The sequence below is a fragment of the Tachysurus vachellii genome, chromosome 22, assembly GCF_030014155.1.
Source record: "Tachysurus vachellii isolate PV-2020 chromosome 22, HZAU_Pvac_v1, whole genome shotgun sequence".
Taxonomy (NCBI): domain Eukaryota; kingdom Metazoa; phylum Chordata; class Actinopteri; order Siluriformes; family Bagridae; genus Tachysurus; species Tachysurus vachellii.
Genome location: NC_083481.1, coordinates 2205001 through 2231062, shown reverse-complemented (window position 1 = coordinate 2231062; position 26062 = coordinate 2205001). Strand labels below are relative to the sequence as shown.

The following is a 26062-nucleotide window of genomic DNA, read 5'->3' as shown; positions in this document are numbered from 1 at the left end:
GAAATGTGTCTTTATCATAGCTGAAGTGAAGAACAATACGATTGCAGATAAACAAACAAGTAAAAATGACACACAAACATAATCATGTAAAGGACAAAGGCATATATTAGTTCTGTGTAACAAAGCAAAACCAACGTTACTCACCTATCGAGAAGGACAAAAGCGCCTCGGCGTCTTAAGTAAAGTTGGTCACATATTAACAGATTGGAGTTTCTCGAGTCAATAACTCCTGAGCTAAACGCTGTTACTACACAAAACACGGTTGTAGCTGCGTCTCTACATTACTACGATAGAAAAGAGGTGTTATTTGTGTAGTAACAGTGTTTAGCTCAGGAGTTATTGACTCAGGAAACTCCAATCTGTGAATATGTGACCAACTTCCTGCTCCTTCAGTTCTCTCCAGCGCTGGAAAGCTGATCCTATATTAACACGTCCTACTTCTTACCTTATCGTAAGTCTTTCTTCTCTTTCTTTCTTTGTTTTTATCCTCCATGTCAATGTTAAAACCGCTTTCTGCTAATGTCACACATGCGCACTGAACACTCTCTCCGCCCATATTGACAAGACACGCCCCTTTCTGCTCATTGGCTACACGTTTGTTTTGATTTTTGTTTTGTTTGTCGTCCCGACTCAGTTTTCTGAAGCATTTCTCAAACATCGGAGACCCCACCTTTAAATGTAGAAAGATTACACAACGAGTGATCACAAGAAAATCTTCCTGAGATGAAATGAGTAAGAAACATTGAGAGGAACCAGACTCAAAAAAGTTCCCATTCTCATGTGGTAGTTCACAAGCTAGCTAACTTCTTCATCTAATATTCCTAAGACAGTGCACAAGTTTAGAAACCTATAGACATTCGTACTGCGCAGTGGAAAGTTTTCTACTAAATTATCTATCGTGTAGCTAAATGAACAGAAATGAATCAGTTCAACTATGCACCTGAAAGTCAAAGGTTCATTTTGGTCTTAAATTTTCTCACAAAGTGCTCACAAAGCAAGAAAAAAAATAGCTTTTAGTCGAACCAATTGCATACTAAATCTGAATATGTATACCTTGCATATGCATTTGATCATTAATCACTTTAGGACTAATGAATAGGTTGTTTTCGATATTTTTGTGAGTGTGTGTTGTGTGTATTTAAGATGTCAGCGAAGAGTACGTAGCAACGGTGTGTAACGATTTGTGAAGTCAGTCGCTCTCTTTTGCTTGAAATGAATAAGTGAAATTTACTAAACAAAGTTTTACTTGTTAACCAGTTAAGTAAAGTTAGTTAAATGTTAGTGTTTATGAGGGGGGGCACGGTGGCTTAGTGGTTAGCACGTTCGCCTCACACCTCCAGGGTTGGGGGTTCGATTCCCGCCTCCGCCTTGTGTGTGTGGAGTTTGCATGTTCTCCCCGTGCCTCGGGGGTTTCCTCCGGGTACTCCGGTTTCCTCCCCCGGTCCAAAGACATGCATGGTAGGTTGATTGGCATCTCTGGAAAATTGTCCGTAGTGTGTGAGTGCGTGAGTGAATGAGAGTGTGTGTGTGTGTGTGCCCTGTGATGGGTTGGCACTCCGTCCAGGGTGTATCCTGCCTTGATGCCCGATGACGCCTGAGATAGGCACAGGCTCCCCGTGACCCGAGGTAGTTCGGATAAGTGGTAGAAAATGAGTGAGTGAGAGAGAGTAATAATAATTCTTGGTACTGTTTAAATTTTAGAGAAATTCACTAAGACTTGAGGTGTGTTTTGCTGTATGAAGAGTGTGTGACTGTCACACTTCCTTCACACTCACGTTCACATGGAAATCTAAAAGAATTTTTTTACTGACCCAAAAAAAGATTATTATTTTTGTGAAATGGTTAGTAGAGAACATTTGCACAGTGCGTTCTCACTTCTCTGACCAGCTCAAAACAAAGACTAAGGGTTGGGATTTTGAAGGGATTTTTTATTGTTGCTGCTGTTATTCAGGGATGTGTGTGAATCCTGTGCTGCTCCCTGTTGTTGCCATTTAGCTTCCGAAAGCCAGGCTGTAACATCAAGCGAATGCGAAATTCCTCTAAATGTCATTAGCAGGAAACACACACAGCGTTTTCGCGCATGAACCCGATAACCCGAGTGTTGCGTTCGGCGTGGACGCGTGAGAAAGCGCTCTCCTCTCCCCGCATTGTCATAATGCAGTGGGGAAAACGCGCTTATCCGCAGCGCTGCAGCTGCTCAAGCACAGGCACAAGCCAGACGAGGGGGCAGGGGTGCACAAACTACTGCCCACTGACCCCCAACACACACACACACACACACACACACACACCATACAACACAACACAGGAGCTAGTTTTTTTTCTACAGCGCTTTGTGGTGCGTTTTAACCGGAGCGAACCGAAAAAAGCGCAGCGCCGCATTTAGCGCCATCATGTGGATCTGAGTTTGTGCTCCGAAAAAAATGCTCCTAGTTCGAGTTTTACAGCAGTGTGAGGAGAAGGAGATGAGATCAGATGAGATCAGATGAGATCAGATGAGATCAGATGAGATCAGATGACATGAGAACAGCGCAGCAGTGTGATGAGATGGAGGCTCATCTTTTGTCCGTCTTTATTCATGATTATTAATACTGTTATAAAACAGCGTGACACGTGTAGTCATGCGTCTGACGCGTCTCCTTCTCTTCAGGGGGTTTTTTATAATCAGGTATAAACAATGCATGAGTTTATTATTCATTACACATTGAAAAGACCGCCGTTGGCTTCGCGCTTTTTGGGTTTAAGCGCCAACCCGAATGGATGGATATAGAAGGAGGAGGAGGAGGAGGAGGAGGAGGAGGAGGAGGAGGGTCTTTATCTTCCTCTCCACTCCCCTCACTTCCACTTTGTTCTATTGTTGTTGGGTCTGTTGGTGAGCTGCTCTGTGCCAAAGCGCAGGAGAGAAGCGTCTGTGAGTGACAGGAAGCAGCACGAAGCTTTCCGGTTAGTGCGAAATTCTCCTTCTTATTCTTCTTATTTTTTTATCATTACTTCTGTTTGTGTTTAATATTTTGTCTAGATGTGTTTTTGCGCCTGTGTGTGTTTGTGTTTGTGTGTGTTTACATGTTATCCTAACGCTAGTAAAGTTTGACAGCACTGCGTTCACGTGTATAAGTGATACAGAAATAAAACAGGATGTTATTTAGGCTCTTTCACGTTACATAGTAACTCGTGTCGTACAGTAATAACGTGTCATTCTTCCACACGTGAGTGCTGCTGCACGCTATGCAAGGCTAAAACACTGTACAAGTACTTGGCTGTACATGGATAACCTGCCTGCTTGTATAACTTACACAAGTTGATTCATAATATGGAGGTGAGTCAGGTTTTTTTTATTTATTTATTTATTTATTTATTTATTTATTTTTTCAGGTGAACTGCATCTCATAATTCTCAAGTGTCGTAAATGCCAATCACAGCACTCAGCATACAAAAGGGTCATGTAGCTCTGGATGTGGCTCAGATCAGTGGAAACATACAGTACAGGAAGGAGTAGGACTGTATGCACGCTAGCATTTAGGCCTAAAGTGTCGTTACGCTGTGATTTATAACCACTGATTTAAATAAATATCGTTCACTTGTTGATTTTTATTTGTCAACAAGTCAGAGTCAAACCCAGATAAAACAATTCATCCTTTTCTGAGAAGTTAAGAAGACGCGTGCGGCTCTAATCAAGCCTCTCTGTGAAAGTTTAAAGTTCCCTGTTCCACGGCGATGAGGTTTCTTGCTCTGGGTTGATATTAAAGCTTCACGATAGATCCGTACTCGAAGTTATCTGTCGAACCGTCAACGCTACGTCTGAGAGAGTCTGGACCTGGATGATCCTGGAAATGTAGGCAATGTGTTTCACTGTTCTCCTTCCCAGAACAGACGTTTTAGTTTTTTTTTTTTAATATGAATAGACAAACGTCTTTCTTATAAATGAGGCGAAATGTGAAACGTGTTTCTGGAGACTGGAGCACATTCTACAATTCATTTGGAATGGGATCTGAATTCTGATGCATTGTTTTTGTATCTGAAATGAAACCTGTCTCCACAAGGTGCCCGTGATAAACAGCATCATTACAAAACAAAAAGCACAGTGCCCGAGGAAAACAAAGCAGGAGGAAAAAAAGAAATCACATTACTCTGGTGACTCTGGCTTCAGCTCTGTTTCTCTTAAGTTCACCCTCAAAAATATAACTCATCTTCCTGGTGTCTTGTTCCCAAAGAATCTTTTTTTTTTTTTTTTTTTTTTTTTTTTTTTTACATTTTTTTTTCCGGAGGAAAGGCATTGCTGTACCTCCTTATGTCCCACATGCAGTATTTTGTTTGGAGGATGGACTCAGGGACTTAACACATAATCAGTTCCGGGATCGTGATCAGAGAGGTAACGGTATTACCCTAAATCCATTCACCTCCCACTGTATCTTAAGACCACGAGCACCTGTCATGGATGTAAACCCACAACACCCACAGCATTAGGACCTGTTATCCCAGATGAACTAAATCCTCCTGAGACACAATCACCGTGCATTTACAACTCCGACTCAGATCCTCACAACACATAATCACGATACTCACATGACCCGGTCTTGTTCACTATTTATTTATTTATTTGTTTGTTTGTTTGTTTGTTTAATTTGTAAAACATGTTTTGTGTGCAGTTCAGAATTTCAGATTTTTTATTTTTTTTTTTTTTAAAGAATTTTTTTGGAACCTTTTCCTCCGCTAGTGCTGGAGTGAATAAACTCGCATGCTAGACGTGTGACTCATCTATGGATTAAATCAGTAATCAAACAGCAGGCTGCGTTTTCTCAGCACGAGCAGAGCCCTGAGTGCCGAGCAGCAACAAGTGTGTGAGCGCCTCGGTAGAGTTTAGGACGAAGAAATGGTGCAAGATCCCCCACTTTAGAGCATGATGCAACATCGTGATGAAACAGAGAAACTGGGCTCTGCAGCAGGGTATATTAGAGTGAAATACACAGAGAGCCTGGCAACAGCGGCTTTAGCGTCTCCATCACAAGGTGGACTAATGCAATGCACATGAGATCCGACTGACCAGCTGGACCGTACGGGCCGGTGGACTTTCTGCTCTGATCTCTGATGCAACAAACAGATAAAGAGGGTAACGCTGTGAACTTGCTGTTTTGTTGTTGTTGTTTTTTCCTCAGTATTTTGAGTGCACTTCTGAGTTGTACAATGTGTTTGTTTGCATTTGATTGACCCTGAATGGGAATGTGACTGATTTAGATATTTAGATATCACGTGCACTCGGTCCTAACGATTCTGTCGTCTTTCAGCTTTTTTTTTTGTTTGTTTGTTTGTTTGTTTGTTTTTTGTTCTCTTATTTTTTTTAAAGAACGTATTAACAATTCTAAAAAGAGACAAAATTGAGTGCAACCGAAACAATAAGGTCAATTATTCAGGGCAGTTTATAACATTTGCTTTAATCTGGAATAAGAAAAATGTTTATTCTTCACTTGATGCTGAAGATTAAGATGTGATTACTGCGCGTGCAACGTGTGTTTAAACTGATTCTGGTGATAATATTTGTAGACCTTATAGTACAGTTTGGAGTTCGTTGCCCTTCGCCGTTTTGAGCCGTGCCACAAAGCTCACAGCGTTTAGAAGCCCGGTTGCTCTGTATCTGCCCTCGTGTGATTCGCTGTCTCCAGGCTGTGGGAGGTGTCGTAAGAGGGAAGGGCTGAGTGTTGATTATGTCGAGGCATTGTTGTAGTGTCATTCGGTCCCTCCTCTCCCCCCATCTCCACCTCCCCCAACCTGTTTTTGGTGTACGTGCACCGCATTCTGAGTCACTCCGAGTGGACAGAGAGAGAGAAAGAGAGAGAGAGGGAGAAGGGAGGGAGAGGGAACGAACAGCAGGTGGAGATGACATCATCTGCACTGCACCAACACTGCAGCACTGTTCGAACAAAGGCACGCTGTAGCCACTACCGCTAACACAGAGCTGCACTCTCCGCCTGTTGATGGGGTGGAAATATGCAGAACACACACACACACACACACACGTGTTCAGATCATTATATCCATCTTGTGTTACCTTTCATTCATCCCTTCTTCAAACAATGCTTGTTTCCATGCCACGCCTCCTTTTCAACCTTCTCATCAATTTTAAAAACGTATCTAAATAAAAATTTATCAAGCCCAAAGCCTTGTTTTTTTTTCCCGCAGGGACCACAATAGGAATGCGTAAACGTACGGTTCAGGCAGAAGAAACCTATCGATGGGTCACACGGACGTTGTCTTTAACGCAGCGCAGTCGTTAACCGATTTCACTCCTGTTCTTTCCACAGACAACCAATTCAGAATGTCGATCCTGGAGCGTCTGGAGCAGATGGAGCGCAGGATGGCCGAGATGTCCGGCCAGCAGCAGCAACAAGGCAGCGGAGGAACGTCTGAAAGTGGAGCAACAGGAGGAGGAGGAGGAGGAGGAGAAGGACGAGGCAATGCCGACCAAACACAGGTGTGTATCGTCTCCCTGTCTTCAGTTAAACGTCCGTTTGTTACCTGGATTTATACCACGGCGCTGCTTTATTCTCGATTCTGATTGGTCAAAAGGTCACAGTTATTATTCTAAATACAGAGGATCATCGTAATGCCTTATTACTTATTTTATTTGTTTGTTTATTTGTTTTGATTTGTTTACACTTTTCCATAACACGACAAGTTGCAGTCTCATAAGAATCATCAGACGTGTTGTGTTCTTGGTTATTTTTCTTTAACAGCATGTTGTGAGTCTATAGTAATACAGGCAGATTGTGTAGTAATGTGTGTCGCATACCGCATCCCCTCAGCTCTCCCCGGGTCAGAGTCAGAGTCAGGGCCAAGCTGGAAGCTCCTTTGAGAGTCGTGTGGTTGTGGTGTGCGAAAAGATGATGAACCGGGCCTGCTGGGCCAAATCCAAGCACTTAATCCACTCTAAAACTTTCCGGGGTATGACCCTGCTCCACCTGGCAGCTGCACAGGGTTACGCCAACCTCATCCAGACCCTCATCAAGTGGCGGTGAGTGTGTACTTCATCATCACACACTGGTCACAGCACTGACGCATGGTGCTAATCGTTAGCTTATTGTTCCACAGCACTAAGCATGCAGACAGCATCGACCTGGAGTTAGAGGTGGACCCTTTGAATGTCGATCACTTCTCCTGCACACCGCTGGTGAGTTTTTGGTGACTAAGTAATGTTTTATATATTTTTTTTTAATTAAATGCTGCTATATGTTTAAATCTTGCCTTTATTTCCCTCAAGATGTGGGCTTGTGCTTTGGGTCACATGGAGGCAGCTGTGGTTTTGTATAAGTGGGACCGGCGTGCCCTGGCTATCCCCGATTCTCTCGGGCGCTTACCGCTGGCCACAGCCCGGTCCAGGGGCCACACCAAGCTGGCGGAGTGTCTGGAAAATCTTCAGAGAGAAGAACAGCAGCAGCAGACTCCCGCTGCCAACATGTCTTTCTCCTCATCTGCAGAAAGCTCCACAACGGAGGGCTGGATGAATGTTTGGGGAAGTGAGACTGCTTCTGGAATAAGAGCGAGCAACGTCGCTAACTCTGCTCCGAGCTCCAACCAAGGTAACCTATGATAAATAAAGCATGTTCCGTGAGAGCGCTTACACTGTAAAAACCAATAAGGGCTGGATTTAAAGTGTGTTTTCACTGTGGTTTTTACATCTCTGCAGATTTGAGGAGACCCCGATCCGAATCTTCGATTTTCTACAACAGTGAAGGTCAAAGCGATGCTCCATTAACCAAGAAACACAAGCCCAATCCTGAGATCCACCAAGCAAGGCCAAGCAAGCCCGGTGCTACCCCTGCGGCTTTAGAAGAGCAGGTCCACAAGACTAAAACGTGCCCTACTAAAGCAGCCAGAGCAGGTACCATGGACAAAGAGTCAGGAAAAGGAGACAAGGCTCAGACAAAGCTGGGCTCAGCTTGCGGAGGCGGGCGATGGAGCGGCAGACAGGCAGCAGGACGCAGAGGGCCGATTGGAGGACTTGCTAAAGAAAGGCTAGCAAACAGGCTGAGGTTACGAGAAGCATCCGGGGCAGGATCAGTCTCCGAGCTTCTGGTGGGCCAAGAGGATCTGGAGAACACAGGGGACCTACAGGTTTGGAAATATATCTCAATTGACCTCAGCGTAAACGGAAAGCCTCGGCCATGCCCTGTCTCATGCGCCCTTACTAATAGAAAGTGAAAGTGACGTGACGTACGACTAAGTACGGTGACCCATACTCATAATTCGTTCTGTGCATTTAACCCATCCAAAGTGCACACACACAGCAGTGAACACACACACACCGTGAACACACACTCGGAGCAGTGGGCAGCCGTTTATGCTGCGGCGCCCAGGGAGCAGTTGGGGGGGTTCGGTGCCTTGCTCAAGGGCACCTCAGTCGTGGTATTGCCGGCCCGAGACTCGAACCCATAACCTTAGGGTTAGGAGTCAAACTCTCTAACCATTAGGCCACGACTTTAGCGTTTCTAGAGAACTTTGTAAGAGTCAGAGATGAAGCTGTAATTTTAAGCTTTCTCACATCTTCAGGAGAGAGGAGTATTATTATTCTTCTCTTATTTTTATGTAAGAGAGAAAAAATAGAGACTGGTAACTTGCATAACTGCTGGGGGCACGGTGGCTTAGTGGTTAGCACGTTCGCCTCACACCTCCAGGGTTGGGGGTTCGATTCCCGCCTCCGCCTTGTGTGTGTGGAGTTTGCATGTTCTCCCCGTGCCTCGGGGGTTTCCTCCGGGTACTCCGGTTTCCTCCCCCGGTCCAAAGACATGCATGGTAGGTTGATTGGCATCTCTGGAAAATTGTCCGTAGTGTGTGATTGCGTGAGTGAATGAGAGTGTGTGTGTGTGCCCTGTGATGGGTTGGCACTCCGTCCAGGGTGTATCCTGCCTTGATGCCCGATGACGCCTGAGATAGGCACAGGCTCCCCGTGACCCGAGGTAGTTCGGATAAGCGGTAGAAGATGAATGAATGAATGAACTTGCATAACTTGTTCTTTACACAACATTAAAAGTTTATTCTTTAATAAAAACGTGTATTCATTTCCAAATGAAACATCTTCAGAACACGCTTCAGTGTCGTTCTTTAGGTCTCATATCCCTGGTATATTAGCGATAGATTTGATGTGGTGATTTTCTGACCTAACAACTATATTCCTCCATGTTTTAGTTGAATATGATGACTCTGGCCGAGCACATCATCGAAGCAACACCCGATCGCATCAAGAGTGAAAACTTCGAGGCCACAGAGTCAGCGCCTCTGGATAGTGTTGAGGTCAACAGCACTATGAGCTGGTTAGCTACTTACCTTGGAGATGCAGAAAGGTACTACACTCCTACTGTGTATCTGCTGTCAATTATACGTAATGCGTTTGATTATAAATTAAAGCATCGTTCATGTTTTCAGGTTCTTATACAGCAAGCCGCTGGCCTGCTCCACAGGACTGGCCGTCGGCCACACCGGCAACCACCCGGAATCTGAAGGCCCTTTCGGGAAACTCGGACTTCCGTCTCCAGCAGACTGGAACGCGTTCCTTAACGTCTCTCACAGCAAAAAGGAGCGTGATTTAACCCAGCTGGCCCTGTCCGACCACGAGCAGAGAGAGCTGTACGAGGCAGCACGCCAAGTACAGAGCACCTTCCGCAAGTATAAGGTATGGCTCATCCGGATCCAGGGACATCTCTGTATCACTGCTCATGTAGGCTGTCATGGTGTTTTCTCCCTTTTTTTTGGTGTTCATTGTGGCCTGGTTTCAGTCATTGTGCTGTATCGTGTGGTGTCGTAAAGGTAAACCCGAGATATAAAGCAGATCTCTCAGGTTTTTCGGGTTTAAAGGTGACGAGTCGGTTTGTGTTTGGATTTGTGCTGCAGAAGCGTTGCAGTTAAGCATGAGGAGTCTTGCTTGAGCTAAGCATGGCCTGGCTACAGTAAATGACTGCATTGCTCTCTTTATATATATATATACCTGTAATGCAGTTTGTTTTATGTGTGTCCCATTCCCAAGTCTGTCTATAACATACTGCCTTTACATCTCCAGAGGTTGTCACAGAGTTTCAGGTACTTTGACAGTCTAAGCGGACTTTCCAGCCAGACGAACAAGTGGAATCTAATGCCATCTCCGTGGTCATGCACTCGCAGGCCCGCTGCGAATACTAACCTGTCCCCTCTCCTGTCCTCTCTTCCTCTCTTTGCCTTTTCCCTTACTCCCTCCCTCCTGCAGGGGCGTCCACTCAGAGAGCAGCAGGAACTGGCAGCTGCTGTTATTCAGCGCTGTTATAAAAAGTACAAGCAGGTAAGCGCACAGTATCGGAGATATTATCCTGTATACCACTTGAGTCTAGTCAGTGTCACCATCATGTTCGGTATACCTTCATCTCCTTCCTCTTTCTTCCACAAGCTGACATGGATAGCCTTGAAGGTAATACGGTCGTTCATCACAGGACATACACGCGTAAGATCGGCATTTTCCGATGTTCACGCTCTCGTTTGTTCCCTCGGCAGTATGCACTTTATAAGAAGATGACGCTGGCCGCCATCCTAATCCAGAGTAAATTTCGCAGCTACTATGAGCAAAAGAAGTTCCAGCAAAGTCGTCGGGCAGCCATGCTAATCCAGCAATACTACCGCAGCTACAAGGAGCTGGGCCGACCCAACCCGCACTCTCACGCCGCCGCAGCTGCAGCCCTAGTGCAGCACAAACTCAGGTACGAACACGCCGACAATCACAAACAGAAACACGTATCATCTTAGCAAGCAGAGACCGTGAGTCAACGCCGTTCACTAAATTCCAGGGGTTTCGTTACCACGACGTAAAGCGGGCGTGTTTCCGGAGGTCTTGGAAAAACGCCCTCTTTCAAAAAAAAAACAAAAAAGCATACTACGAAGGACAAAACAGTCGTACAGGTAGATTTATTTTAGAAAACAAATAAACAACCGAAAACTACGTTTAGGGTTAGGGTTAGGGTTAGATGATCAAATAGGCCACGCCTACCCGATGACGCAATATCTGTTACGCTGTTCTGAAATCCCTGGAAATAAGTGCTAGCCAATCACGTCGACCGTTGGGCTCAAGTATGCAGAAAGGTGGAAGACACTTTCCTCCAAGTGTGTTATGTTACCCTGTGATGCAGCATGAGCAGCTCACTATCACATAAAGCACTTCAACCTACATCTCATGTTAGTGTGGAGCTGGAAACAGGCCAAGAATTATTTAGGGACAAAAACAGGAAAGAAGAAGTACTGTGCTTCAGAGTGGGATTTTATCAACAAAAAAAAAACATTGTCGATTCATTTCCTGTAAAGGTGCGGCACAGCGTGTCGTAGACGCAACTCGACACCTGACCGTCAGTGTATATCACATGATATATTACAACACACCCAGCACATACAGTACATACACATCTCTGTTTTTTATATCGTGCTGTTCGTGAGTACGTGACCCTTTAACGCTCTGTTCCAGAAGCGGTCTGCTCACCAAGAGGCAGGACCAAGCCGCCAGAAAAATAATGCGATTTCTAATCCGATGTCGCCACAGGTAAGTCTCAGCGCCGATCAATCTCCTCACGAATCGCCACAAAGCCACTGACTTTCTTCTGCTTACTGTTAACGTTAGTCTGAATCTTAATCGACTCCATCTGATGTTATGTAAAGACTTTAATTCTAAATCTGTGTATGAATTGTCATAATTGCTGATGCTCCTGATAATATGAGAGATAATGTTACAGTAATTCACTCATGGATCACCTGCACCCCGTTTTATGGCCCCTTCTCCTCCCCCCCACACCCCACCCGACCCTCAGTATGTGCTAATAGCTATGTGGTGTTGTTTTGCTGTTTACGCAAAGCCCCTTGATGGACCATAGACTGTTCAAACGGGTGAGTGCAGCCTCGGCCAATCAGCCTGTCCCCCCTCTGACGTCCTGTTCTATCCAACCCTCTCTGCTCCTTCATCATGCTCTTTGTTTTCCTAAATTCTCAACTCCTCCTGTCCTTAATCGGTTTCTCTCTTTCTCTCTCTCTCTCTCTCGCTCTCTCTTTCTCTTTTTCCATCTCTTTATCTCTTTCGCTTTGTGCCTGTTTGCATGATGGCCCACTTGGAGCCTCAGTGGATTTGAACCTCTGAATGAGAGAGAGGGGACGATCGTCGTAACGAACGATCCAATGACAGAAATTCACAGCGAACGTTAACCAAATCCCCCATCACTCGATCCCTTCCTCCTCCATCTCTCTTGTCATGAGGATGCTTTCTGAGAGGACTGATGGACTGCTGGATAGTGTGGATGGCATTGCATGCTGGCCAGAGGAGGCCTTGCTTCGTACGAGGCATGCTGTAAATGACATCGCTTCCTTTAAGGAAGGGTTTAGCTCTTGAATGCCTGGCTGCCTGTTTCTTATACTCTACTTGCCTTGGGTTTTATTTTAAAAAAGAAAACGCTTCGTCGAGGGGGCGGGGCTGCGATCTTCAGCGGTTTTTTACTGATTCTCGGTGTGTTTTATCCAACAGAATGTTTGCAGTAATACAGAGATGACTTTATTTATGTTGTTCATTAACATTTTGTCTTCTTAACTCTCTTGTTCTCATGTAAACTGTGTGACACGATGTATTGTGCATGTGTAGAATAAGTTACTAACCACATCAGCAGTGAAAAAGGTTTTTCTTTTAGCTGTCAAGTCATTGTTACTTTTTATTCTGAATTTATTTTTTGAAGGTTTTGCATGTAGAGTTTTGATCACGTCAGATCGTGTTGTATTTTTATTTTTTATTTTTTAATTGTCTGAACTTTCTGGGAGACTCGAGGTGGGACGTTGTTCTCGTCAAAATGATCTGAAAGAGTTTCATGTGGGATATTTCTGTAGATCAGTACTAGGGCTGGTTTACTCCAGCAGTGTACAGTATCCTGCTTTCCTTCATCTTCATCTAAAACACACACACAAACACACACACACACACACACACACACACACGACATAGTATTAGTACAGGAAGCCAGCACAATATATCAGTACAGTGACCATGAGGACAGAAGGAACGCTGTAGTACATGGAATCATTTCTATGACACTAATGAGTTAATATTACTAGTTATATTAGTGTTATAATAAAGGAATAAATGTGTCATGCTGTTGTAGGAAAGTAATCAGTGATGTGAAGTGTTATTGTTATTGTTACTCCAAACTACAGCTCATCCTGACGTCTAATTCCTCCAACAACACAGCGATGTACACACAGTTACATGTATTTATTTATTTATTTATCTATTATAGAACACGCCTTACTTCTTATTCCTTCATAGTTATTTATAACAGTTCTTATGATCACTTACGCCGTAGTAAATAAGACCGCGTACGAGACCGAAAAACAAAAGCACAGGAGAAAATGTGACGCTGAAGATTTATTCAGTACCGTGAATTATCGCACTTTAGATTATTAGTCATTTACATGTCAGCTGTTACATTAGATATAGAAATAATATTAGAATGTTATATATTTGATGGATATAAATAATAAGGCAAGCGCATGTCAGAGCCGACGGTAGAGAGGACGAACAATAAGAAGACCTCCAGAGCAGTCAGAGCCTAGAATTCAGTAACGCCGCGCTATAAAATAGCCGCACACGTCCTATCGATGAAATATTTCAGGTAGAAAAGCGCTCGGACGCGTGAGTGTGTCTACAACACAAACTAACCGCTTTCCTGTCTTTCATCTTGTCTTTCTTGCAGGGCGAGAGAACTGAAAAAGGCCAAGGAACATGAGAGCTCGCCAAAGAGCCCCGTCACAATGTAACGTCCACCTCCAGTCCAGACTGTTCCCCTTTTTCCTCTTTCTGTTTTTACACGAATACGAACAATTTACCAAAAGGCAAAAACTATTCAAGAAAAAAAACAGAAGCAAGAAAATATTAAAAAAAAAAAAAAAACCATGTGAACGTGTGATGGTTACATCATTACCGATTCTGTCGACCCTGGTACTGCCACAGCGTTGTGTATTTTTTTTCCTCTCCATCCGGGAACGTGGGGAGTTCTGTGTAAAACAAAAGACTTTATCTGGGAAATAATGACATCCTCATGCCATTTTTTTGCACTCTTCATATATTTTTTTTTTAAATCGAGGAACGATTAAAGCCGTGGAGCTAAAGGCTTTTTGTTTCCCTGACAGCACTTGTAAGATAAGAAAGACGACAAGATTACGTGTAAGAAACACGTCGCGTTAATGTAATCATGCTGGATCCTGCTTATGATTATTACATTTTTATATTTTGGACGAAAGGAGGGGAAAAAGCAACCGATTAGAACAAAAAAAATGAACATAAAAGACAAAAGCAAACCAAAAAAAAAAAATAAAAAAAATGGTCTCATCTCATCGATCACGTGCATGCAGAGTTTTCCGTCAGCTCGGTGTGTATCGGCTCTTTGTTTATCACAGGTCCGTCCTTTCATCCGGCGAACGAGGGATGGGCTGCACATGAATGTAGACCGGGTTTAGGTTTTAAAAGAAAAAAATAATAATTCTGGGTTTGAAATATCAGTGTCTTACTCTTTGTGGTTTTGGAGTAAGTCACGATTTGGGACAGAGCCGAATCTCTGTTGGGTAACTGTTTGTGTGCACTGTTTTTTGACTTTCTAAACTAGTCCTTTTCTTAACGTCACCTTTCGCTGGCCTGACTTTGTGAGTCCCGTGTTTGCTGAATTTTAAACAGGAAATAGTGCATGTGTTTGAGCCTCAGCGCTCCTGCATGCTGACAGAACTGTTTTGTGGGGTTTATTGTGTTTAAAAAACCTCAGCGTTGTTTCTCCGTCCTGTCAAACAAAATGTCTTTTCTTTGACATTTCTTTTTTTTTTAATTATTATGTTCGTTTTGTTTTACCTCATTTGACTTGTTCTTTTACACACACGTCCTTCTGCTTCCTATATATTTTTTAACTGAATTTATTACTTATGTTGTATAGTTGTCTCATTGTGCCACAGAAACACTATTTTTGCTGTGTGTGTGTGTGTGTGTGTGTGTGTGTGTGTGTGTGGGTTTGCTTTATCGCTGTCCGTTGCAGCCGGTTGTTAAAACGCTTTTCGTTTCGAAGATTCCTGTAACACTGACGTCTTAAAGACTTTTTAAAGGGTCCCTATAAACAACCTCCATATTTTTGACTAAAGCGTGGTCCCTGTACATAACAAAGACGAGAGAAATGGTACACGGAGAGCCAGAACCCTTACCACAAGAGGATTGTATTTAATAATATATATTATTTTATTCATAAAAAAAGAAACATAAGAACATGACAAAGAGATAGATTAAAAAAAAAAAAAAAAAAAAAAAAAAATGCTATTGTATAGTTTTGTTTGAGCGCCCGAGATGTACGGTTGTATTGTTTGTAAATACTGTAAATATCTGGTGCAAAAGAAGGAGCCGTGTGCATGAAACCTTACGATAACGACACAGAGCATAATCTAAAGAAAAAAATAACGTAGTGGCTACGATCTAAACAGATTCATTCGGTTTCGATATAAGAGCCTTTTATTTGAAATGTTCTTATAAAGAGCATCTAGTAAAGCATGACTTTTATTTATTTATTTATTTATTTATTTTATTTTTTTGTAAAATCACGATAAAACATAGACTTAGCGGAGACCCGAGAAAAATAAATAAATAAATAAACCCTTCGGATACGACCTGTTTCTAGAGTGACGAGAAGTTTGTACGCCCTCACAAATCATCTGGATTTCTGTATAGAAATGGCTCCAGAAATGTGACGTGATCATGTGACAATAAAGGGAGTATAAATAAACACACGTGACGTTACACGTGTCCTCGTAGACGTGCCGTGTGCCGTGTCTCTTGGTGTTAAAGAGTCCGGGGCAGTAATGAAAAAGGTGTATGAACCTCTTTGGAGGTCTGAGGCTCCAGTTCATTATTCACACACACACACACACACACACACACACACACACACACACAGAGTTCTGTTTACCTGCTATAAAATGGATGAAAGTCAGTACTCTTGGTACTAAAGAAATTTAGGAACTATGAAAGGAATTCCAAACCATTACATCATAATTCTGATCAGTATTGTAATATCTCCCATTCCAGTTGGAATTCTGGCCACTATCACCAGTTTCCACAGGAATGCTGATCAATATTGTTTATTCCAGTGGGACTTCTGATCAATATCTCCCATTCCTGTAAGAATTCTAACTGATATCACACCGTTCCCCAATAGCATCATCCCCATACTGTAGGTATTCTGTTCAATACCACTCAGGTCTGAAGGACCACTGTCCTAGGAATCCAGATGAATACCTCCCATTCTTGAAGAAATTCCAAGCCATGCTCTCTCTCGCTCCCTCTCTTACCCTCTCTCTCCCTCCCCCTCTCTCCCTCTTTCTCTCCCTCTCTTACCCTCTCTCTCTCCCTCCCCCCCTCCCTCTTTCTCTCCCTCTCTTACTCTCTCTCTCTCTCTCTCTTCCTCTCTCTCGCTCCCTCTTTCTCTCCCTCTCTTACCCTCTCTCTCTCTTCCTCTCTCTCTCTCCCTCCCCCTCTCTCCCTCTCTTACTCTCTCTCCCTCCCCCCCCTCTCTCTCTCTTTCTCTCCCTCTCTTAACCTCTCTTTTTCTCTCTCTCTCTCTCCCTCTTTCTCTCCCTCTCTTACCCTCTCTCCCTCCCTCCCTCCCTCCCTCTCTCTCGCTCTCTCTCTTTCTCTCCCTCTCTCGCTCCCTCTTTCTCTCCCTCTCTTACCCTCTCTCTCTCTCCCTCCCCCCCTCTCTCTCCCTCTTTCTCTCCCTCTCTTAACCTCTCTCTCTCTCCCTCTTTCTCTCCCTCTCTTACCCTCCTTCCCTATCTCTTTCTCTCCCCCTCTCTCTCTCTTTCTCTCCCTCTCTTACCCCCCCCCTCTCTCTCTCTCTCTCTCTCTCTCCCTCTCTCTCTCCCTCTCTTACCCTCTCCCCCCTCCCTCTTTCTCTCCCTCTCTTACTCTCTCTCTCTCTCTCTCTCTCTCTCTCTCTCTCTCCCTCCTCTCTTTCTCAGTAGTTTGTTCTTACACACATTTTTTTTTTATTTAACTGACTCTTTTTCCCCCGTAAAATCCAAACAAAAATGTTAAAAGCACATTCATTGGTTAAACCACAGCAATCCTGCCCTAGGTGTGAAGGCCTTACACACGTCATGCACGTGTTCCACAAGCTTCAGATCCGAGCTTCTGTTCACCTCTTTATCCGAGTCTCTTTAGATGAAAACGTCTGCTAAAGGAATAAATGTAGTAAACACTTCCTGGGTGTTAAGGAGTTATGAATGCTTCGGATATTTTACAGCACAGTGTCGGTGTACGTAACCGATACAATCCTCACGTGAGTAAATAAAGAATAGATAAATATATGGATAGAACATTTTATAACAACTCCAGGCCAATCCAGACTTCAGTCCCGGTCCGATTCATCAGTGGAATGAAACCCAGAATATTTATACATCAGTGTATGGAGTTTTTCCGTCAGTGACCTTGACTATAATCCAGCTTTAATCAAGGCACCATTCTGTGAGCCATTAATACAGAAATCTAGATGATTCTAAGCTTTACCTTTTATTTTCACCCCCTTACAATGGCTAGCAAGAATTTTTCTTTCCTTTGCCAATAGTGCCATGATATCTGTATATCTATGAATTAATTAACGAATTAACTATTCTGCTCAACAGATGATTGTAACAGAGGTTAGAATAGAAAAAGGACCTACATTCATGACATCACCCTCAGAGTCGTACAGTAAAGGTCTCTCCACGACGCCCGGGAAGAAGAGATGCCTTGGTCTCACTATAGTTCTGTCTGATCACTAATCCAACGTCTCGGCATAAGTACGGAAACAGAAGCCAAAAGATGTCGAATATACAGGATGAACTTGTAAATGGCGGTCTTGAACAGGGAATCTCCCTCTGCATCGACGGAGGCAGTAAACAAACACAGATCATATTTATAGAATATTTATTTTATAGTAATGAAAGTCCCGTCTGATCTGAGAGGATTAGTATGATCTAAGACGTGACTCGTCAGATTTTTACGGCGTTTAAACCGACGCGTAAATCCGAGAAGGAATAGAAAGCCGTAGAGGTGAAAATAATCCCTGATTAGTTTGAATTTAGCCGAGATTCATCTGATCAAGCCTGCCATGTTTTTATCCCTAGTTTAACTCATCTTCATTATCAATTCTATTTTTTTTTTCCTCAGTCGACGTGTTCATGCTGTGTAAAATGGCTCGGTTAGGAAACCATTGTGAATTTGTATGTGTTTATTTCACGTCTGCAAAAAGAACGCAAGGGCTTCGGATAAATGGCTGGATCGTCGCAGGCGAATCGGACACGGAGGCAAACGTAATATCCGAGTATTCGACGAACGGAAAAAGGGATCATTTTCTGACTCACACCAGCAGCTACACTCAGAACGTATGGTGCTCATTCACAGGTCTTACGCTGTATATCTCTGTACTCCTCCCATTTCAGTCTGCAAGCGATTGCGTCGGATTTTACATTTTCATCGTCGTTCTCATCATCGCAGAGAATTTAATATCAGTATTATTGTAGAAAGTGCCTAAATCGTAACCTTCTGAGGAAACCTTCTGAGATATCAGGAGTTTGTTACTTACAGTGACGGTCGATGTTAACCGATTCCTCTCGGGTTTTTTTGGTTTTGTTTCGTTTTGTTTGTTTGTTTTTTTTATACATGTGGATATGCAAGGCTAAAAAACTGGTTTTACTGTTTGAAGAGTTATATGATATGATATAATATGATATGATATAATATGATATGATATCCCTTCCTAGCCCTTCCTCCTTAACCTCCTGGACCTGCTACCTTAAAGATGTGGAAATTCCCTTAAAGAAATTGTGCCAGCTTTTTTTTTTTTTTCTTCTTCTTCATTTGTTTTTTTTTTTCAGGGACGTTGAATCGATTCGTTCATGAAGCTTATTGTTATTATTCTTTCTTTTTTTATTTTTTTAAATCATTCCATTGCACTTAAAACCAAATAATAGAGCATCAACACGTAGAGAGAGACGTGAAACATGAACAAGCACGGCGCATTTGCATGAGAAATCAAAATTCAAATGAACTAATAATACACTACGCATGCCTGTCGTTCATCTCGGTACTCATATAGCGCAGTAGAGTAGAGAAGAGGAAACGCTCTGTCATGTTCGAACACATATCACACTTCAGTCCTGTTTGTTGCAAGGCAGGCACAGATCACACAACACTCGCCTTTTTTCGTCTTTATTAATATTACCTTTATTTTAGCAGCGTGACTAGAACTATCTCCAATCGTCACGATTCCTCGTAGTCAAAACGTTCTTCCAGAATTGAGCATGAAAACTTCAGGAAGTCATCACCAAATCTCATGAAACATAAATAATCTCATCTTTTTTTTTAACCATGGCTGGTCCTAGATTTGACCTCCAGTCAGCTAAATGTGCAGGCTGTTCAATCAGGAAAAGAAAGATAATACGCAGTGTACGTAGGTTAGAGAAATTGTCGCTCGTCCACCGGATCAGTATCCGTCTGTCGTGTCGTGTCTCAAGCAAGTGTCTGAGATTAGGGAATATTCTGCCTCCCTTTTGTAATTTTACTCAGGGTGCCAAAACTGGGAGGGAGAGTCCAGATTTAGATTCAATTTCAAACAGGTCAGGGCTTTGGGTCTAAGAGGAAACCATTCCATTAACACGACTCGAAGGCATTGACCACAAATCGCTAAAAACACCGGGAAGCAGGGTAGGCCTCATGTTACTGCTGAGTTCAAATCACCATCATATAACCAAGGGAGCATCACTTACACATTACACATTACACATTACACATTACACATTTCCAAAAACAAAAACAGAAAGAATACCTCAACGTCAGTGGAAATCTGAACATCGTTACGCAGACGTGGCATTTTTTATACTCGATCATTCATTACAGCGTTCTATGCGAGGTGAGAGGATCACACGACTCCATCCTCATAACGAATTCCCCAAAGCCTTGTCCGAGTCGAGCTCATCCGATGTCACACACACACGTCTATAAAAGGCTCAGACACAGACGGAGGAATGACAACAAAAAAAAACACACACACACACACACACACACACACGTTAACGGGTTAACGTTTCAATCCTACGATCTGTTCATGTGCTGTGACAGATCAACAAAACAAAAAGATTTGCTTGTTCTGTTTTTCTCCCCCTCTGAAATAATCCAAAAATGTAGAGTTAGGTCTATAACGAACCAATCATCACTCTTCTTATTTACAAATTCAGAGCAATAAACAGTTCCGGTTTCTTTAAAGCAGAGTGCTATAGTTTAAAAGAACTTAGAAACATTTAAAAAGAATAATTTATAAGAAATGATTAAAGACATGCTTAGTTCACTTCCTCTTATGCAATTAGTGGAACAGAAAGTCAGGCATTCAGTGATCTATGGATATTGGTTTCATATTTCCCGAAACCCTAATGCACGTTTTCATCATTTTCAGATGATCAGAAAAAAAAAAAAAAAAATAGGTGAATATAAGCCCAGCTTTCTTACAAGGCGATGGGCAATCAACACTCTGCATGTAAAACTAGTATTAGTCCTCTCTTTTCCCCCTTTTTCTATCTTTGTTCCTGTCTTTCTTCCCTCATTCCCCTGCTTCGTACCCTTCTTCCTCTCCTCTTCCTCTTCCTCCTCCCCCTTCGATGAGTTTTTTCCTCACGTTATGTTTTTTCCTCAGCTGTCTCTCTTTCTGTCCTTCTTGTGAGATTTATTTTTCTGTAATTGTGCATGTAAGAGCATCACTGAATTGTTGGATATGTTTAAAAAAAAAAAATACTCAGCTGCTGAAGCCATGCAAAACATTTTGAATTGCCCTCAAAACATGGAAAATGTTTTCTGAATGCTTTATATAATTTCTGCTGTAAAATAAAATCTTAAAATGGAAAACGATACAAATTTTGCTCGTTATTACATGGATGTACACACACACACACACACACACACAAACACACACGCACACACATAGACAAACTGCAAACACACACAAACACACACACGCACACACATACACAAACTGCAAACACACGCGCACACACACAAACACACAAACACACACGCACACACATAGACAAACTGCAAACACACACAAACACACACACGCACACACATACACAAACTGCAAACACACGCGCACACACACAAACACACACGCACACACATAGACAAACTGCAAACACACACACGCACACACATACACAAACTGCAAACACACACGCACACACACAAAAACACACGCACACACATAGACAAACTGCAAACACACACACACACATACACAAACTGCAAACGCACACACATACACAAACTGCAAACACACACACACGCACACACATACACAAACTGCAAACACACACACACGCACACACACACACAAACTGCAAACACATACAAACACACACACACTGCAAACACTTTTCCTCCCAGAGGTTTCCCTCCCAGAAGCAGTGGAAGGAAAATTGAATCAATTTCCTTAGCCGATTCTTCTATATTGTTTGTTTCAATGAATCACTAGTGTTAGTGAAGAGAATTCTGGATCTTTTTCAGTGAGTCAGTTCAATAGAAACCAAATCTTTTTGCTGTTTCCGATTTATAGAGTCATACAAGCATTGTTCAATACCGAAAACACATTTTCAATGTGTGCCAAACAGTTAATCTCACCTACAAAACTCACTCAGACCAACATAACACTGGCAACAATTCTCATTCAGAAAACACACATTTCATCCACAACATTCACTCACTCACACACATCTTCTACCGCTTATCCGAACTACCTCGGGTCACGGGGAGCCTGTGCCTATCTCAGGCGTCATCGGGCATCAAGGCAGGATACACCCTGGACAGAGTGCCAACCCATCACAGGGCACACACACACACACTCTCATTCACTCACACAATCACACACTACGGACAATTTTCCAGAGATGCCAATCAACCTACCATGCATGTCTTTGGACCGGGGGAGGAAACCGGAGTACCCGGAGGAAACCCCCGAGGCACGGGGAGAACATGCAAACTCCACACACACAAGGCGGAGGTGGGAATCGAACCCCCAACATTGGAGGTGTGAGACGAATCAGAAATTTATCGAAATTTTGTTTTTTTATATGAATATAGTACTTGAAAATGATAACCAAAAGGTGAAAAACGAGGGGAAAAACTCCAGGGCTGCAATGATAATAAAAAAAGAATTACAGTTTTTCTCAATCGATTTGGTACATTTCTCCAAACTCAGGTAACAGCTCTCAAAACAGTTAACACAGTCATCAGTACACTTTGTAATTGTCCTAAACAGATTCTCCTTCATTTCATACAAATGACAAATCAAAAGCATAATTTTCTCAAAACACTGTGCACAAAAATCCCTAATTTTATCACAGCAGTTATTATAGCCAACCAAACCTTTAATATATCAGGAAAAACATTTGTAACTTTTTCATTGTTCTTCACAAAGATCACAAGCATTTTTGTACCATTTTCAAAACACAACAAACAAAACTCTGTGAATTGTAAAATAGTCAGTTGCACACCTTGTGTCTTCAATTAACGCCAAATTGTTATCTAATGGGGGGGCACGGTGGCTTAGTGGTTAGCACGTTCGCCTCACACCTCCAGGGTAGGGGGTTTGATTCCCGCCGTGTGTGGAGTTTGCATGTTCTCCCCGTGCCTCGGGGGTTTCCTCCGGGTACTCCGGTTTCCTCCCCCGGTCCAAAAACATGCATGGTAGGTTGACTGGCATCTCTGGAAAATTGTCTGTAGTGTGTGAGTGAATGAGAGTGTGTGTGTGCCCTGCGATGGGTTGGCACTCCGTCCAGGGTGTATCCTGCCTTGATGCCCAATGATGCCTGAGATAGGCACAGGCTCCCCGTGACCCGAGGTAGTTCGGATAAGCGGTAGAAAATGAATGAACGAATGAATGAATGAATGTTATCTGATGAGTTAGTAATCCATGCAACACAGTAAAGCCAATTTCCTAATCGTTCACACAGCTGTCTTACGTAATTACAACAACTACAAAAGGGGAAGAGAAGAAGAACAAAGTAGACAAATGAGGAGATACAGTAAGAAAAAAAAAAAGAAGTGTGAGCAGTGGAAACAGAAGAGGTTTAAGAGTGAGAGGTGGTGGCCAGGGTAGAGGGAGAAGAGGAAGAGGAAGAGGAGATAGAGAAAGAAGAGCTGAAGATGTAGGAGGAAGAGCGAGAAGAGCTGAGGATGTAGGAAGAGGAGAAGAGTTTGAAGAGATGGATAGATTGGAGGGCAATGGTATAGTGGAAAGAGAAAATATAAGAAGAGGTGGACAGGGAGGAAGAGGAGGGCAAAGAGGAAGAGGAGGGAGGAGAGGTAGAATGAGGGTAGGGTACACGCGTGTTTCAAATGAAATCAGAGCCACACTTATTGACTATGTCATAAATCATGGTCTCTTACTGAGAGAAGCTGGACAGAGAGTTCAGCCCAATATAAACAGATCCACAGTGGCTTCAATTATCCATGTATTTCAGAGGGAAAACCGGTAAGTAACTATAACATTGTACTTTTACAATGAGAGTCCATGTAGTCTTGTTTGTCATAGGTCTAGATCTCTACAGTAAATGTTCCTGCTTGTCCAAACCTTTTTCAGAATTGAAGTTAGAGAACATTCAGGTGGACGAACAAGACTTTTTTCAGTTGAACAAGAGCATGCCATTGTTGACACGGTGGTCCAGAACAACACCCTCCGTCTCAAAGAAATTCAGCAAAGAAAAACACAGGACAATCAACTGTTCCACAATATCCACCAATGCAGTCGCTCCACAATGGAGGCTTCCATCTCCATTACCCTCTAAATTGCAGACAGTTTCACAGTAATTGACATTATGCATCAATGTGTATGTACCCTGTTTGGTTACTGAACAGACATCTTACCTGGACATATTGATACCAGAGTTGTTTCACATGTTCACTTTTTCTCTCAAAGGGTACAGTGTACAGTCTCTAGGACTCTGGCAAATGTTTGTTGTTATGCTAACCATATTCACATTGTCAAAAGTGCCATTGTCTGCCAGCACTCTCTCCCGAATTTCCTGCAGTTTTATTGCATTGTTGGCAAATACCATATCCACAATGGCAATTTCTTACGCACCAGAACAGATTCTGCCTCTCCTTCCTCTCGTGGGCAACCTTTGGATCCTACAGTAAATCACAACTATTACTGTATTGTTTTTTTTTTAATTGCAATTAGCTTGTAATGATTTTTTTTTATTTTTTATTTTTAACTATAAAATTGAGAATATTTTAAAATAATTACTGCATAAATGCTTGTAATTTGCCGTCATTCTGTTTTGAATGTGTTTTTAATCATTTTGAATGCAGTGTGTTAGCATTAGAAAAATGTGCTGAAAATACACAGTATTTTGCATGTTGTGGAGTACGAATGGGAAACGAGTTCCTGAATGAATTTTGAAAAGTCTGGTCACTGAATGCGTTTTGTCTGACAGCAATTAAAAAAATGGTTCACAGTTTGTGTCTGCATTGACTTCTGTTTCGCTGACTGTGTGAAGAGTTTTGAAAATGTGGTTTCGGTATTGAACGGTGCTTGTTAGCAACTGGAAAAAACTAATAGTGGCTCAAAAAATAAGGAAATATCACAAAGATAATACTTTAGCAAGCTGGAAAATATATTTCGATACTGCAAACAAAAACAGTACAACTTTTAAATGAACAAAAATAAGGAACTACATTTCTAAGCACCTGATGCTGCAACTTGAAATGTTTTTGTTTTGTTTTGTTTTTTTGTGTGTCTCTATCTGGACCCCAGCAGTGCTGATGTACCTGATACACTCATTTCATCTCCAGATACACTGTCCAGAAAACCTGCCAGAAGGTGGATTAGCTACTAAATACATCCTGGTGCATTATTGCCAGTTCACACACAGCAGTCCTGGGACATTCAGGAAAGGGCTTTTTTATTTACTGCTGGGTTCAAATCATCATCGTATAATCAAGAGAGCATCAGGTAACATCACTCGCTTAACATTTTCAGGAAATGGAAAGAATTCCTCTGTTCAACAACTTGAACATCATTTGAAGGATGAGAGAAAAAAAAAAAGATGTGGCAAGTTAATGGACAGAAGGTTTTCCAGGAGTGATGCAGAGGAACAAACTGAGAACGTTCAGGAGATCACATCAACACACTGTGCAGAAAAGAGGTTCTCCAGAGGGTTCTCCAGGAACAGGGTTAGATGAAGGAAGAGGATCAACACGTATAACATTTCTTATTTTTAGTATAATTTATAACATTTTAATATAATATTTAAGTGTCCCAAACAAAATTAATAAAAGTGTGTGTGTGTGTGTGAGTTTGTGTGTATGATTTTGTATGTGTTTGTGTGTGAGTGTTTGTGTGTATGCATTTGTATGTGTGACTGTTTGTGTGTGTATGAGTTTGTGTGTTTGAGTATGTTTGCGTGTTTGTTTGTGTGTGTGTGTATGTATGTATGCATTTGTATGTGTGACTGTTTGTGTGTGTATGAGTTTGTGTGTTTGAGTGTGTTTGCGTGTTCGTATGTATGTATGCATTTGTATGTGTGACTGTGTGTATGTGTGACTGTGTGTATGTATATGTGTGTGTGCATATGTATGTGTGTGTGTGTGTGTGTGTGTGTGTGTGTGTGTGTGTGTGTGTGTGTGTGTGTGTGTGTATTTCCCTGACGTGCCTAACACTTTAAACACAGCTCTAGGATCAGTTTCCTGACACTAACTGCGCTAAAAAACCGCTGGTCCTGTTTTTCCTCCTGTTTTACTGCTCCGTGTTTCTGTCTACAGGAATCATGTAAGTTTCTTTTACACACTTTAAGCCTCTTTATTTCGGGTGACATGTTTTTTAAAAGCGTCTCTTTACGAAGAGAAAAACGACAAATAAAAGCTGCGCCCAAACTTCCTGAGGCCTCCGTCACAGCTAACGCAACAAGTTAGCATCATTAGCATCATTAGCATCATAGCTACCGCTTTATTTATCTCTTCTTTATTATTTAC

The 26062-nt window shown here is 42.4% G+C and overlaps 2 protein-coding genes across 4 annotated transcripts in view; both read left to right on the top strand.

Moving 5' to 3' along the window:
• Positions 1 to 16335, top strand: part of LOC132837967 (calmodulin-binding transcription activator 1-like) — a 252278-nt gene extending 235943 nt beyond the window's left edge. Inside the window, exons 11-22 of one of the 3 annotated variants that reach the window (XM_060858021.1) lie at positions 6297 to 6466; positions 6798 to 7006; positions 7084 to 7162; positions 7253 to 7571; positions 7679 to 8106; positions 9178 to 9332; positions 9415 to 9661; positions 10229 to 10300; positions 10406 to 10426; positions 10510 to 10712; positions 11468 to 11542; positions 13728 to 16334. In XM_060858021.1, coding sequence (XP_060714004.1) covers positions 6297 to 6466; positions 6798 to 7006; positions 7084 to 7162; positions 7253 to 7571; positions 7679 to 8106; positions 9178 to 9332; positions 9415 to 9661; positions 10229 to 10300; positions 10406 to 10426; positions 10510 to 10712; positions 11468 to 11542; positions 13728 to 13791 — 2042 coding nt within the window. In that variant the 3' untranslated portion in view covers positions 13792 to 16334. Of the gene's footprint in view, positions 1 to 6296; positions 6467 to 6797; positions 7007 to 7083; positions 7163 to 7252; positions 7572 to 7678; positions 8107 to 9177; positions 9333 to 9414; positions 9662 to 10228; positions 10427 to 10509; positions 10713 to 11467; positions 11543 to 13727 lie in introns of all 3 variants that reach the window. The other 2 variants (XM_060858022.1, XM_060858023.1) reach the window with 2 other exon arrangements.
• Positions 16336 to 25707: 9372 nt separating this feature from the next.
• The window catches only part of vamp3 (vesicle-associated membrane protein 3 (cellubrevin)), a 14250-nt gene continuing 13895 nt past the window's right edge, over positions 25708 to 26062 (top strand). The window contains exon 1 of the mRNA XM_060858310.1: positions 25708 to 25859. Coding sequence (XP_060714293.1) covers positions 25858 to 25859 — 2 coding nt within the window. The 5' untranslated portion in view covers positions 25708 to 25857. The remainder of the gene's footprint in view (positions 25860 to 26062) is intronic.